The following is a 15,862-nucleotide window of genomic DNA, read 5'->3' as shown; positions in this document are numbered from 1 at the left end:
ATAATAATAATAATAATAATAATAATAATAATAATAATAATAATAATAATAATAATAGGTCTGGTCCTTTGAATACTTCCTTGCATGGAATGAAAAATTATGTTATCTGTACATGTAGTGTTTGGGGCATTTTTTAAAAACCCTACTCCACCTGATGTACGTAAATTTATCACACAAAGTGAGGTCAAAGACTTTCATGGCTGGCATCCATAGTTTTTTGTGGTTTTTTTGGACTATGTGACCGTGTTCTGGAAGAGTTTATACCTAACGTTTTGCCAGCATCGGTGGCTGGCATCTTCACAGAATGCTAGCATGGAAGTGAGTGGGGTCTATATACTGTGTGACCCTTGGTTGAGAGGGTTTCCCAGCAGACAAGGGATCACTAATTAAATAGACACCTGGAAGCCTTGCCATTCAACAACAGACCAACACACATATTAACATGTCAATCACTTCCTCTCAACCAAGGGTCACACAGTATATTATTATTATTATTATTATTATTATTATTATTATTATTATTATTATTATTATGCTTTATTTATATAGCGTGGTAGATTTACACAGCGCTGTACATACAAATAATAAAATAGATAAAGTAAACATGCCCATGGCATACAATCTAAAAAAAAAATAGCATAATACATATAAATAATACATAACAATACAAGAAATCTATACAGTGTGCCCGCGCCTATCGCGGATGCATTTTACACGGCTTCCAGCTTATGCAGAAGCCTCTTGGGGAGGGAAACAATGATGCGCATGGCCATTGTGTGCGTGCGCCGCTCCGCCACATGCGTGAGCCCCATTATTTCCTATGGGGCTCGAGCATAGGTGGATTTTCCCTTACGTGAAGGGATTCAGAACGGATCCTCCTGTGTAAGGAGAGGGCCCACTGTATATCCCACTCACTCCCATGCCAGCATTCTCTGAAGATGCCAGCTACAGATGCAGGTGAAAACGTCAAGAATAAACTCTTCCAGAATGTGGCCACATAGCCCCAAAAACCCACGAAAAATTATCAGACAAAGTTTGACGCTTCCTTTATCAATAACTCATGTTGCTGAATATAAGCTGCGTTTCACAGCATTTTTTCTCAGAACAAATTCAACCTTTTAAGGTTGTGGACCTTTCCTTAATACAACTTAAATACTGTATTTGAATGAAAAATAAGTAATATTATAGCCCCAGATTGTTACAAGAATCAGGACATCAATAAGGAACTACTGCTTCACACAACACTTAGTTAAAGTGCAAAATCTGAGATGTAGTGATAGTCACCAGCAGGGACAGGTTCAAAGGGGGAATCACACAAATTCACGAAGGATAAAACTATCAGTAGCTACAACTCATCACAGTTTCCTCCATTATCCCAGGCAGCTTTTGTATATGCCAGTTGCTGGGGAATACAAGAAAGAGGATGCTATTTTATTCATAACCTGCTTGTGGCTTCACACAGGCATCTGGTTGGCTATTGTGAGAACAGATAGGCCTTTCATCTGACCCAGCATGACTCTTCTTATATTCTTAAATGCTTCTCTGATTTCCCAATCAGAATTATAAAATCTCTTAGGGGTGCCTTTCAGGTTATGTAGAGAACAAGAATGTATTTGCCTGAATCTGTTCTTGAAACTTGTGAGGCCTGCCACCAAGCCAGAACATAAGGCACATTCGGATGATCATACTCTCCTGCTGTGTTTGTTTTTCTGGCACTTTAATTCAACATGGGCATCTTTGGTTGCATAAGTATATATAGTCCATCCTGTTGAGTTTGATAAATTTACCTGTGTGTGTGTGTGTTGTCTTGTGTGCCTTCAAGTTGTTTCCGACTTATGGCTACCCTAAGGCAAACCTATCTTGGGGTTTTCTTGGCAAGATTTTTTGCCCAAGATCACCCAGTGGGTTTCATGGCTGAGCTGAGAATAGAACTCTGGTCTCCAGAGTTATAGTCCAACTCTCAAACACTGCACCACACTGGCTCAGGTGTGTGTGTTCATCTTTCAACACAGGTGTTTTTAAATTGTGATCCATGAGCCAATCATGTGCAACCCCCCTCCCTGATTTATTTATTTTACTTTTCTTCCTGATACTTTGAAAATTGTTTTTAAATACTTTTTTTGTGGAGGAGGACCACATTCTGGAACTTTCATCACATTCTGAAAGTGATCCATCACCTCCAGATCTAGCCCCAGGAAGGAAGGAAGGGAAAGGAAAGTGGATAGGGTAAGATGAGATAAGATAAGATAAGATAAGATGGGGGAGAAATAATAACATATATTAGCATGGCTGTCTTCCTACCCCCCCCCCTCCTGTCCCGCAACAGTGTCCTACCACATCATAGCCTTTTTGCTTTGAAAAACCACACAGGAACAAATGTTGTAAAGATTCCTCTTCCTTTTTTCAGCCAGTCTGCCACTTCCCCATCCATTATGTGAGATGCAGGAATGTAGTTATGAAAGGGCACAAAGGTATTGATCCCCCCTCCCTGGCCCATAAGAATTCTCCAATGAACTTTTCTAGCATTGCAGACACTGAGAGACTGAAAATTATTCACATCTAGACTTCATGTATTTAATGCAACTGTATTCCCTTGGGAATGCAGCCTGCCCCTTTTCTTTGGCTGCCTAAATTCTGTTTCTAAATGTTCACCTGAAGTTTTAAGTTATCGCAGTGCTAAAAAATTGGAGAGTGAAGGAAAATGTTAACTTGGGGTTTTAATTTGGGGAGCAATACCCTCATTTCCCCCCTGTGTAGCTATACCCCTGGTGAAATAGAATAATGTGTTGCTAATTCCAAATTAGGGTTAATGCAAATGCAAGGGAATGTACAGTCCAAAGCCTTTAGAGGAATTGTAAATGCCCATAGAGTTTCAAGGTTGCACTGCCCCCTAGTGTTTGTGAGTTAAAATATTTTTGGAGTCCAATGTGATTTGAACAGCTAAATTTAAGTGAGGAGAAGGGAGTGGAATCAGAAAATAGAAAACCCTAGGAGAGGTCCTTTTTTCCCCCAGGGACAAAATGTTGTCGTTGTTGTTTTTCCTGTGGAAAGTTAGAAGAATTGGAGGAATATAGAAGGCGATAGGATGAAATGTTTCCTTTGTTGTTGTTGTTGTAGTTAACTGCCCTCAAGTCAGTCTCAACTCATGGTGACCCAATGAATGAGACATCTTTATTCCTCCCTATCCTCAACCACTCTGCTTAGGTCCTGCAGGCTCAAGCCTATGACCTCCCTGATTGATCCATCCATCCAGCGTGTGTTCTTCCTTTCTTTTTGCTACTTTCTACCTTTCCTGTCATTATTGTCTTTTCTAATGAGTTGTGCCTTCTCATGATGTAGCCAAAGTATGACAGCCTCAATTTAGTCATCTTGGCTTCCAGGGAGAGTTCAGGCTTGATCTGTTCTAGAAACCATTTGTTTGTCTTTTTGTCCATCCATGGTATTTTCAGCACTCTTCTCCAGTACCACATCTCAAATGAGTTTATTTTTTTCCTGTCCTTTTTCTTCATTGTGCAGATCTCACATCTGTACATGGTGATGGGGAATACAATGGCTTGGATGATTCTAACTTTAGTGCTCAGTTGTATATTTTTACACTTTAGGATCTTCTCTAGTTCCTTCATGGCTACCCTTCCAATTCCTAGTGAAATGCTTTTTTAAATGGGGTTTTATTCTGTCAGAATGCCAGGATAGAATCATAGAATCATAGAATAGTAGAGTTGGAAGAGACCATAAGGGCCATCCAGTCCAACCCCCTGCCATGCAGGAAATCCAAATCAAAGCATCCCCAACAGATGGCCATCCAGCCTCCGTTTGAAGACCTCCAAGGAGGGAGACTCCACTACACTCCGAGGGAGTTTGTTCCACTGTCGAACAGCCCTTACTGTCAAGAAGTTCCTCCTAATGTTGAGGTGGAATCTCAGGAGCTGTAGAGTATCTGGATTTGCACATTTGACAGAGCACAAGCTTAGAGAACAATAACCCCGGAGCATAGTGTAGACACAAACAATATTTGGATCCAAGATTTTTTTTTTTTTTTGTACCTAGTGAGTGCTGATAGTTAATGAAAACACCAGCTTTTCTGAAGCCCATGGAGGTGAAAGTGAAGGCTTAGCTTTAGAAGTAGTCTTTTAGGAACTCTGTTAGTAGTGTTTTCAGGGACATGGCTGCTATTTAATTGATTTTTTAAAAAAATTGCCCTGAGTGCCATCTTGGATATTTTCTAACCCCATGGCAATTTTAGTATATTTTGGGATGTAAAAATGCCATGTACTCATAGGACATTCAGTGAATATAAAATGAAAGGTATTGTGCAACACCCAAACACCCAGAAACAGAAAACAAATGTCCATATGAGGCAGAATGGGACTTTCTTTGTTTGCTTTTCAGTATCTGACAGATCATCTTGTCTTCTTGGGGGGAAAAGTCATCAACATAAATTTGGTGTCCCAAATACATTGTCAGGGAAAAAATTGGTTGTAAACACAGACACAGGCCCTTATCAGATGGTGGGCTTTGCAGCTCCAATCCGGAGTCACTCCTGGTCCAACCATACGAATTCATGTTAAAACGTGATGTATTATCACACGTGATTGCTTTCTATGGGGAGTACTTCCGAGCCAGATCCAAAGTCAATCCAAAGTGACTCCTGGTTTTTGTGAATTCAGCAACAAGTGAATTCACAAAAATTGTTTCCAAGCCCACTTTGATTCCAATTCGAATTGGTCTGGTGTGAAATGCAACTTTGCTTCTGTCCTGATACACTCCCCCCCCCAAACTTCCAAGGTGGCAAATTTCCCATGATGCAGCGCTGCAATTTTGCTCCATTTGCTTCTGGTACTCCTTCAAGAATGGAGGCTGCATAATATTTCAATAATAATAATAATAATAATAATAATTTCTTTCCTACCTCTCCTCAAGGCTGGAGATAGGGTACCCAAAGGAGAACAAGGCACCCTGCCTCCAGCCTTGAGGAGAGGCAGGAAAGATTTTTTTTATTAATAATAATAATAATAATATTTCTTTAATAATAAAAACAATTTATTTCTTGCCTCTCCTCAAGGTGGATGCAGGTACCCAAAGGAGAACAAGGCACTGCAAAATAATAATAATAATAATAATAATAATAATAATAATAATAAATTATTAGTTTGCTGAGGCACCAGAGCTCTCTGGCAGAGAATGCTCAATGTCCCACAACACTACAGTTCACAGAATTCCATAGCGCTGAGCCAGGACAGTTAAAGTGGAGTCAAACCAGATTATTTCCCCAGTGCAGATGCAGCCTAAGAGAAAGCAGCTGTTACAAAGGGAAGGAGAGTGGAATGGATTCAGGGAGGCGGTACTTTAGGGAGCATGGAGATTAAGGGAACCTGGATCATTTCTGCACTCCTCCAAAATGGGTCTCCTTCAGATCCAAAGGATTTACTTCCAATTAAAGCTGCAGCTTCTACACTGATTATTTTGCAGTGAAAGAAATTTTTTATTATTATTATTATTATTATTATTATTATTATTATTATTATTTCCTTAATAACAACAACAATAATAAATGGATGTGGGCTCTGACAGGGAGGATAGATATAAATGTGGCCGAAATGGATGTGGGCTCTGACAGGGAGGATAGATGTAGATGTGGCCGAAATGGAGCTGGGCTCTGACAGGGAGGATAGATGTAGATGTGGCTGAAATGGATGAGGAGAATGACAGGAGGATAGATATAGATGTGGCTGAAATGGATGGGGGCTCTGACACGGAGGACCGTTTCGATTGGGCTGCCAGGGATGGGAAAATAGAAGGGAGGAAGAAACGTGATGCCATCATTCACATGAAAATAGAACCAGGAAATGGCCCCCTTCTTCACCCTGGAAGTGCAAAGGTTCACGATGCATCCAGAGCCCCACTGAGCATGCGCAAGGGTCCCAATTTGCATTGGTGAATCCTCATGGTATATACTGGTATGGTAATTTAATGCGCACTCACCCGCTTTGACTCAAGAATGACCACAATTTCGTTCTTCACGTGTGACAATTCATCACATGAATTGCCATGGATTCAAATTGACTCTGCTTTCCCATCACTTCAGATTGGCTCTGGATTTTAGTTCAAATTTCAAGTGTGATAAGGGCCACAGACATATAGACACACACAGAGAGAGAAAGCAAATTTAAAAATGGATATAAGCCCTGAATGAAAAAAAGCTATTTTTGTTTATTTGCAGGAAAAGCTAGTATTCTTATCCCAGTAACAAAACATTACCCGCTGAAAGAAGTGTCCTCCCATGTCTCCACCAGCAGGCAAAAATCATTTTATTTAGACTGACATCTGTCTATCAACTGGTTGCTGTGGCAAGGTCTTTCAATGGGGCAAGGTCTACTTTCTCCCACATTTGCTATGCTTCAAATGCTTTAAACTGTTTTAATCCAGTGCCATTTTAATACAAAATTTATTTAATAGCTTTTAAATTGATTGATTGTAGTGGTTTTCTGTTTTAATCTACTTTGAAAAGCCATCTTGGGTCTGCATAAGACAAAAGCAGGATTGAAGTAAATAAAGTACAGTATCATTTTTGGAATCAAATACCAAGGCAGGAATTTGGGCGTGGGGAGGGGGCTTTCTTTTTCCCCCGTGGCCTCAAAATTTCTGGAGAATTTCTATCTCCACCTGTATATAACCTAGACATTTCAACTTCCAGAATTCTGTTTATAACATTAACATTATACTTTCAACTTACAGATAGAGAATCAATATTTTTCAACAGCCACAATGTATCAAAACCAGAATCTTCTTCCATTCTAACTGCAGTAAGTATTGCGAGCTTCTTTCTGGAAATAATTACTTGCTGAATGGTTCACATTTTGTATAGTTCTCTGAATTAGTAGTTGTCTGTTCCTAATTCAGTCTAGATATCATTGCTGTAGCTCAGAATCATCTAAGAAAGCCTCTTGACATGCCTTGTAGTGTCTTTAATCTCACAGTTAACAAAGGAAGCTGATCTACCAAGTTGCATGTTGTTTATTCTGACTTGTCTCTCTAAGGGAGAGATTTTTTGGGGGGGACCCTATGTTTTTAAAAAAGCTATATCTAGAAGGATCTCCCAAATCAACCTGTTTGGAGGATTTGGGGAATATAGTCCCAAGAAATTATCTTTGCAAAATCTCTTTTAGAATCTTAAGCAGAGCTCTTTCCTTTCATCTGTTGTTTTTGTTCTTGTTGTTATTTAAATTGGAAATGCCCAGAATTGAATACAGGACTTCTTGCATACAAAATATGTGCTGTGCTATTGAGTTATGCAAACATGTGCTGAAAACCTCAATAATTCCCATAAGACACCTGGGAAAATTTGCGGTTTGATGCATAAATCAGACCACAGATTTTAACTATACTGATAGCATAGATACTTGAGTAACCAGACCTCTTCTACGATTGTGTAACCATAAGATCATTCTGTGAGTTTCAGGTGATATCTCTTTTCTAAGGTCTATTGTATCAGTCTTGAAGTAAGTTAATTAAATTTAACCTAATTAAATTAATTAGATGGAAAAACCTGACACTTTCCCAAAGACTTAGATTTAATTGATTGACCTGCTATTCTTGTTTAAATTTGATGGTTGGAAAATGGGAGAGCTTTGTAATTGGAACTCTGCTCTCCCCATTTATTAAACATGCCCCTGTTTTTCGTCTCCTTTCTCTTTGTAGCTCGATAAAATAGAAGGTGTGTTTGAGAGGCCAAATGATGATGTCATCCAGGCAATCTCGAAGACGCTGAGGCAAGCGCTGGGAATTTCTCTCTTTGGGATTGACATCATCATTAACAATCAAACTGGTCAGCATGCCGTCATCGATATTAATGCATTCCCAGGTAAGAGTCAGCTGCTATAGTCTGTTAAAATTAAATGTAGAACATCCAGCATAATGTAGTGTTTTGAGTATTGGACTACAACTCTGGAGTTGTTCTTGTTGTTGTGTGTCTATAAGTCATTCTTGGCAAGACCAGGGTTCAAATCCCACAGACATGGAAACCTACTGGGTGACCTTGGGCAAGTCACTCTCTCTTAGCCTCAAATTCGGCCAAGAAAACCTCTGATAGGTTCACTTTATGGCCACCGTAACTCGGAAACAACTTGAAGGCACACAACAATGACTAATGTAAGGATTTACTTAAGCCCCTTTCGGAAATGTCTTACAGTCAAGGAAAGTGCAGTGGAACAGTCCAGAGCCTGTTAGCTACATCCCCAACATCATAGTATTTGCTGGCTTCAACCATGACCACTTCAAGGTGCAGCTGAAGGTCTGAACAGGAATCTATTTAGGTGACTTCCTGTTTCAATGTATGGGCTGTAATCTCAGGGAGGAACCTACACTTGAGAACATCTGTATGCTCACAGAGACTCCATTTTAGAGCTTCCATCACCATGGAAGTAGTATGATGAGGCTCCAACAGGAAATGATTTTATCAGCAGAATGAAGATGGGATAATTGCCCCTACCCAGAATCTGCCCTGGAGAATCGGAAGGCTCTCCAGGGCCAAGTTTCAGCTTTTGAGGAACTGGAGACATGAAATTTTCATAGCACTGTCAATTAACAAAGAGGATGGCTTTCATTTGATTCATGGTGCCTCTGAGGTTTACCACACGGGGCTTTTTGCAGCTTTTTGTCACTCCTGGTTCAGCTATGCGAATTCACGTTAAACGTGAATGTTTTATCACACCTGGTTGCCCTTCCAATAGGTCACAGGGAGTCATGGAGCCAGGATCGGACTAAAGGAGCAGGCACAGGATGATGGAATAGGTCACAGGGGGTCACTGGGGCCAGGATTGGACTAAAGGAGCAGGCAGGGAATGATGGGATAGGTCACAGGGGGACACTGGAGCCAGGATCGGACTAAAGGAGCAGGCATGGGATGATGGGATAGGTCACAGGGGGTCACTGGAGCCAGGATCGGACTAAAGGAGCAGGCGGGCTGATGGGATAGGTCGCGGGGGTCACTGGGGCCAGGATTGGACTAAAGGAGCAGGCAGGGGATGATGAGATAGGTTGCAGGGGGTCACTGGAGCCAGGATCGGACTAAAGGAGCAGGCGGGGGATATGGGGATAGGTCGCAGGGGGTCACTGGAGCCAGGATCGGTCTAAAGGAGCAGGCGGGGGATGATGGGATAGGTCACAGGGCATCATTGTGGCCAGGATCGGACTAAAGGGGCAGGCAGAGGATGATGTCACAGGGCATCATTGTGGCCCAGGATCGACTAAAGGGGCAGGCAGAGGATGATGGGATATTGCAGGGGGTCACTGGGGCCAGGATCGGACTGAAGGAGCAGTTGGGATGATGGGATAGGTTGCAGAGTGGCAGAGAGGACGAGACGACATGAAGGAGGAGGAGGGGGATGAAGGAGCAGGACACAGGGGGCCAAGGGGGGGGCGACATCGGAGTGATCTTCCACAACAGACCAATTCGAAGTGAAATCAAAGTGAGCTTGAATGCGAATTCTGTGAATTCACTTTTTTTCCGATTTCACCAAAATGAGGGGTCACTTTGGAATCACTGCAGAAATGCCACGGAAGGAGTGCCCATAGAAAGGAATCGTGTCTGATAACACATTCACGTTATGATGTGAATCCGCATCGTTGAACCCGCAGTCACCCCGGATCTGAGCTGCAAAATTTCCAAAAAGCTCCATGTGATAAACACCTCTGTCTACCTTTTCTGTCCCAAAGCTGATTTCATTAGTTATCAAATACACATCATCCTCTCTGCACTCTTTTACTGTTTCTTCATTTTAGCCAGCTATCTCCCTCCAATAGTATCTAGGTAATACATCCTCTTGCTTTTCTAGATTATCCCAAACTGGAATTATTCCTGTGAGCATTCCAGCCATTTACATGCTTCCAAGTGTCAGATTCTTTCTATCTGTTCCCCTTCTTTAAAACTACAAGATTTGAATAAAGTGCTGTACAGGTGAAGTTATTGTTCCATATGACTGCCGTAAACATGGTGACTGAACATAGCTTGTTACATCGGTTGTGGGACTACTGCCATACCTCTTGTCATTAACTACCTGTGAGTCAACCCCACTCATGGCGACCCTATGGATGAGACTCTCCAAGACTCCCTGTCTTCCACTTCTCTATTTAAGTTTTGCAGACTCATACCCATGATTTCCATGATTGAGTCTAGACATCTGGTGTGCGGCCTTCCTCTCTTTCTGCTACCCTCAATCTTTCCCAGCTTTATTGCCTTCTCATTATGTGGCCAAAATATGACAACCTCCATTTGATCATCCTGGTTTCCAAGGAGATTGCAGACTTGATCTGTTCAAGGAACCATTTGTTTGTCTTTTTAGCTGTCCACTGTACCCTCAGCACTCTTTTCCAGCACCACATCTTAAATGCATTTATTTTCTTTCTGTCTGCTTTCTTTACTATCCAGCTCTCACATCAATACATGGTGATTGGGAATACAGTGGCTTGAACAAATGTAACTTTAGTACTCAGTTGTATATCTTTACCCTTTAGGATCTCATCTAGTTGTTTCATAGCTGCCCTTCCCATCCGTAGTCTTCGTCTGATTTCTTTGGTCCACGGCACAGGAACACTTAATATTTTGATTTCCTTCCTTGGGTGGTATGATGATAAGAAAAGCAGGTTTAGACTCAAAAGAAGGAGCAGTGAAGATAGGAGGAAGGAACATCAACAATCTAAGATATGCAAGCGACACTATAATACTAGTGGAAAACATTGCAAACTTGGAACAATTACTAAGGAAGGACAATGTCAAAAGTACAAAATGTTGAACATTAAGAAAACAAAAATAATGACCACAGAAGACATAGATAAATTCAATCTAAACAATAAGGAAATCAGAATAGTTAATCTTCTGTTTAGGAGGCAAAGAAGGGTTGAGCCTGGTTAGTACTTGAATGAGAGAACACCAGGGAGTACCAAGTGTGCAAAGGAATAATCCTGACTGAAATATGTTTTTGAGAGCCACAGTATAGCTCCAGGTTTATGTAATACAATTTGTGATTCTGCAGGAGGCATTCATGTGACACATGTATTTTCTGCAGCAGTCCCAATATGTGGAGGTAGTGTTGAGGTTTAGGGGAAGTGGGGAAATAACTTGAATGGCAGTAATATAGGAACTGCAGTTTGTGACAAAGAACCTATTTCTCTGAATTAAAAGGTTTAACCAAACCAAACAAAATCAGTTTTGGGGCATGTCTCCTGTGTTTGGATTAACATTTCTTGCTATAGACCTTAAAATGTCCAGATTTCCTTGTTTATTTTATTCTGTCATGAGGATTTATCATTGCTCTGGAAAAGAATTTGCCTTAGAAAGAGTGCAGCTAGCAACTTGGTAGGTTCCCTTTATTTTGCAGCACTCTCACATCACTTTGGAGTAGAAAGTTGTTTTATCTCCTTCTTTCCTTCCATATTTAGACATCTAGGGGTTGTTCCAGCTAAACTTAATTCCCTCTCCTGTCCTATCATCTTAGAGGTTTCCAAAGGAGGAAAATGCTATGATGAGACTGGAAGTCCCACTACACCATCATTACTTTGATTCATCCTGAGCATATGGTGTGCTTGGAATGGATTGTCAACTCCATCCACTCTGCTGTATACTTTTAATTTTTAATTAATTTATAATAAAAAAATTGCCTTTCTCCCAAAATGGGATCCAAGAAGACTTACATGATCCGCACACATAAATCTCTCCTTAATGATGAGTTATTGTCCTCCTTCCAGCATTGTCATTCATTGTTGTCAATTAAATTAAAATTTGTCATTTCGGGTTGTCATTTTCAGAACTTGGAGAAGTTTTTGGCCTGCAACTCCCAGAATCACTTGAGAGTTGGATCGGCCTAAAAGGTAGCCTAAAAAAGTAACTTTTCCAAGTTCTGGTTACATTGACCCCAAACAAGCATATATATCATATGGAAAATAAATCCACTATGAGTGTAGCCACACTGCAGAAATAAAGCAGTTTGACACCACTTTAACTGCTGTGACTCAGTGCTGTGGAATTCTGGAATTTGCAGTTTGACAAGGTATTCCATAACATTGAGTCATGGAAGTTAAAGTGGAATCAAACTGGTTTATTTCTTCAGTGTGGCAGCAGCCTATGAATGCCAAAGTAATATTCTTGTGTTTTTGAGAGGTGCCGGTGATTTAATATCTCTGTTGGTTGTGGTCCCATGGAAAGTGACCTTTTGTTAATAGTTGCTCCCTGCATACTTTGGATGAGAAGAAAGATGGAATGAACCTATTGAAAGAACTCATCTTGATTGGAAAAACTGCCCTCATCTGATTCTTTCTTACCTCTTTCTACCTAATTCTTCTCTCAGGTTATGAGGGTGTCTCGGAGTTCTTCATGGATCTCCTGAACCACATAGCTACCGTCCTGCAGGGCCAAGCTCCAGAGGTGTCCCAGCTAAACCGTAGCAAACATCTGGCTGAGCAAAACAGCAGCCTTGTGGGGGAGCGGACATGCTGTGCTGCTGCAGCCTGCCGGAGCCTGGTGGGCAAAGACTCCTGGATTGTGGACAGCGAGACCAACAGCTCCATGAAACTTCAGCACCAGAGACTAGGCTGTAACTCTGCGGTGTCTCCAAGCTTTCAGCAACACTGTGTTGCCACATTGGCAACGAAAGCTTCCTCCCAATAACCCAATCTGTGCCACAGACTGAAAGAAAAAAGAGAGAGAAATAACCCTGTAGGCTCAAGGACCAGAACAGGCTGGTTGGTAATGCTACTACTAAACAAAACAAATCTTTGTTGATTCAACACAAATTTAAAAATGAAAACAAAATTAGTGGTCTGGGTCCACTTCATCAGATTCCTATTGTAGATCTGTAGTGAATTTACACGTGTGTGTGTATTTCTGTGTGTCTGTGTGTGCATGTGTCTTAATCATTAGACCTTAATATGGGAGGATGGGTTTTATATTCCACCCCACCCCACTTTCTCCCTTCTTTATAAGTTTTAGGGATCAGGATCTCAAGGATAAACCTCAAAGACTTGATAGAATGATGCTAAAATGTGTTCAGATGTTCTTGGTTTCTTCCCAACACAACCCAAAGAGTAAATTGAGATGCTACATGTTTTTTATGTGTGTACTGAACACAGTAAAACCTAAAAGCCTAAGTTTGGTGTTGTTTACTTTGATTAGAGTCACCTTCAAACTGTCTCCTCTATTTCATTTGTCACTGTGAAAAGTAGAGTATATCACCTTGTTAAATTTAATAATAGATGGAAGTTGTTGCAACACTGCTAGTGTCGTCTGCCAAAGGTGGGAACCATGTGGCCCTCCAGATGATGGACTGCAACTCTCAGCAGACTTAGCCAGGAGAGCTGATGATGGGGGATGCTGGGAGTTGCATTTCAGAAACATCTGGAAGACCAGATTATTCCTGTCTCTAATTTATCTTGTCTCACTAATGGTTGGGAATATTAGCATATCTGACACAAGGGGTAACCCAGGGATGTTCATTTTTAACTAGTGTGTCTTCATTTTCTGCTGCTTTCCTGATCCTTAAATCACAGTAGATCCAACTCTCTTTGCGACCATTACTCCCTCATTTTCTCGACAATGAGCACAATAAGAGAGTAGAAGGTTAGAAGAGTTACTTTTTTGGACTTCACCTCCTAGAATCCCCCAGCCAATGTAGCAGATTTCCTGGTGTTGTCAATGGCTTGGGAGGATAGGGGAAGGGAAGAGAAGAGAAGGAAAGCGGGAAGGCCTCGTTGTGTTAGTGGACGGCAGCTAGCATGTTGGATTTGGGCCAGAAGCTGACAAATCATAAGAATGTGGTCTCCTGTCAATTTTTCTGACTGCCACACCTTCCCCCTCCCTTCCCCCTTGAAAATATGTTTTTACAAAGGAGTAAAAATGGGAGTGGAATTCCACTTTCTTTTGTAGTGCAATCTGCAGCAGATCCAAGGGTGACAGAGCTCACTCACTTGGAGTCAGGCTATAGTGCCATGATGTAGGCCATAGGCATAACCTCTCTCCCTGTTTTCTTCTTTTTCTTGGAGGGGAAAAGGAGCATATTGAACATGCAGGTATATAAGCAACGCCACATGTTATTTTGTGACGTTATACAAGGAAGCATGAGTGCTCACAGCTGGTAAAGATAATCCATTCCAGGAAGTGTGTAACATATTATCCCCCCACTGATATTAGATATTTTTAGATCTTTAAGAAGAAAGAGAACTGAGGAGTCTCATGAAATTTTGGGTAGGGGAAGAGGGAAGTGACCAGAAATAATGCAAAGACATGTATTTGTCCAACACTTGGGGGTATATTTTGTGGAAAGCCTATAAGTTTTAGTTTTGTGTGGGGAGAGAAAGAGAGAGAGAGAGAGAGAGAGAGAGAGAGAGAGAGAAGTTAATATTGCTATAGGACTTTGTTTTTTACAACTTCAGAAAAACCCCTGCAGTAGATTATAAACACTATTAGTCTTTTCTTTATTAAATAAAAGACTCTTAAATAGAATTTAAAGATCATCAAACATTCATTCTGGACTACTGTATCAAATTTTGATCATAATGATTCTAAATAATTACCTCCCCCAATCCCAAGATTTGTTGAAGTGTCATAATAAATTGTAGAGTTTTGCCTGTGATTGTTTTACATGCAGTGGAGTAAATACGAAGCATGGGTTGAACATGGATTTGTTAGCCACTTTGTGATAGAGCAAGCCCTTTGTAAATCCACGAGCTAAAAGAACAAACTGAAAACCTTTTGAAAAGAATTTTGTAAATTTTTCTTTTCAGCTTGATTTGGTATGGGTGTGCATGTAACACAAGCCACGACTTCAGGTTGTCTTAATGCATGGCATCTCTGAAAGCAGCTAAGTCTCCAGAAAATCAAACTTCATGATGCCATCTTGTTGAGTGTCAATATTGTAGTGTTGCACACTGGCTGCTCCTTGTGTGGGTCAAGAAACAAACGTCTTGAGGTAGTGTCATGCATCTTGCTTTACAAAACATTACGAGGGAGAGCAGGAGGAGGAGTTGTGAATTTAGCCCTTGCTCTTGGAGAGCAGGCAATCTGGAGCATATATGGTTGTCATATGGCATTACTATCTTACACCTTTTTTTTTGTTAACCATTACCCCGACCTTTACCCATCATTTGTGGAAGTGGCAATATTAAAATTGGATTATGGGACAAGCAAGCTAAAAGAGAAAATGTTCAGTCTAGTTAAGTAACAGGAGATGTTTCAGAATTGTTTACAGCAATCTGCGTATTGGATCCAATTGCAGTGTCCTTATGCTGTTTCTAATTTTAATAATGACTAAGAATTTATTTTCATGGCTACCTTCTAAATTTTGGTTGGCTTATTTTGCACTGCTTGTTTTCTCCAAAATAAACTACTGAAATATAATTGTGCATTTTATATTTGTTTACAAATGATTATTAAGTATATTTTGTAAAGTCTCTGAAGTCTTAACAAAGAGTATGTCTTATAGAAATGCATCCCAGATCTTAACTATAACCAAAGCCTGACTTTTAATTCTGTACCCTGGTAAGTTGCCAGCATCTTTCTCACCATAACTATAACTGATGCTAATTTAAGAGAAATTATGATGTAATTTTTTTTCATATCCCACAACTATTCTATAATTAGATGGCATTATAACTGGATTCAGCAAGTATCTTGTTGTTCTTTTGTTCATTGCTCTACTGTCTTAATATATTGAGTCTAACAACAAAAACAATACTATAGCCCTGCTAATTCCTGTAGGTGTCATGGAAAACATGGGTGTGCTGCTATGAATAACACAGCAGTGAGCAAGTGTTGCCAGAATCCAAACAAAAAGCAATTAAATCAATTTTATATCTTGGACTGCAGTTGCACAAT

The 15,862-nt window shown here is 40.5% G+C and overlaps 1 protein-coding gene across 1 annotated transcript in view; it reads left to right on the top strand.

The window, feature by feature from the left end:
- The window catches only part of ITPK1 (inositol-tetrakisphosphate 1-kinase), a 168,848-nt gene extending 153,192 nt beyond the window's left edge, over window positions 1-15,656 (top strand). Inside the window, exons 8-10 of the mRNA XM_042446023.1 lie at window positions 6,736-6,803; window positions 7,699-7,861; window positions 12,342-15,656. Of these exons, the coding sequence (XP_042301957.1) occupies window positions 6,736-6,803; window positions 7,699-7,861; window positions 12,342-12,661 (551 nt within the window). The 3' untranslated portion in view covers window positions 12,662-15,656. The remainder of the gene's footprint in view (window positions 1-6,735; window positions 6,804-7,698; window positions 7,862-12,341) is intronic.
- Window positions 15,657-15,862: the final 206 nt, after the last annotated feature.

This window comes from Sceloporus undulatus, chromosome 1 (assembly GCF_019175285.1).
Source record: "Sceloporus undulatus isolate JIND9_A2432 ecotype Alabama chromosome 1, SceUnd_v1.1, whole genome shotgun sequence".
NCBI lineage: Eukaryota > Metazoa > Chordata > Lepidosauria > Squamata > Phrynosomatidae > Sceloporus > Sceloporus undulatus.
Note: the sequence above shows the minus strand (reverse complement) of the source record. Positions and strands in the feature narration are given on the sequence as shown.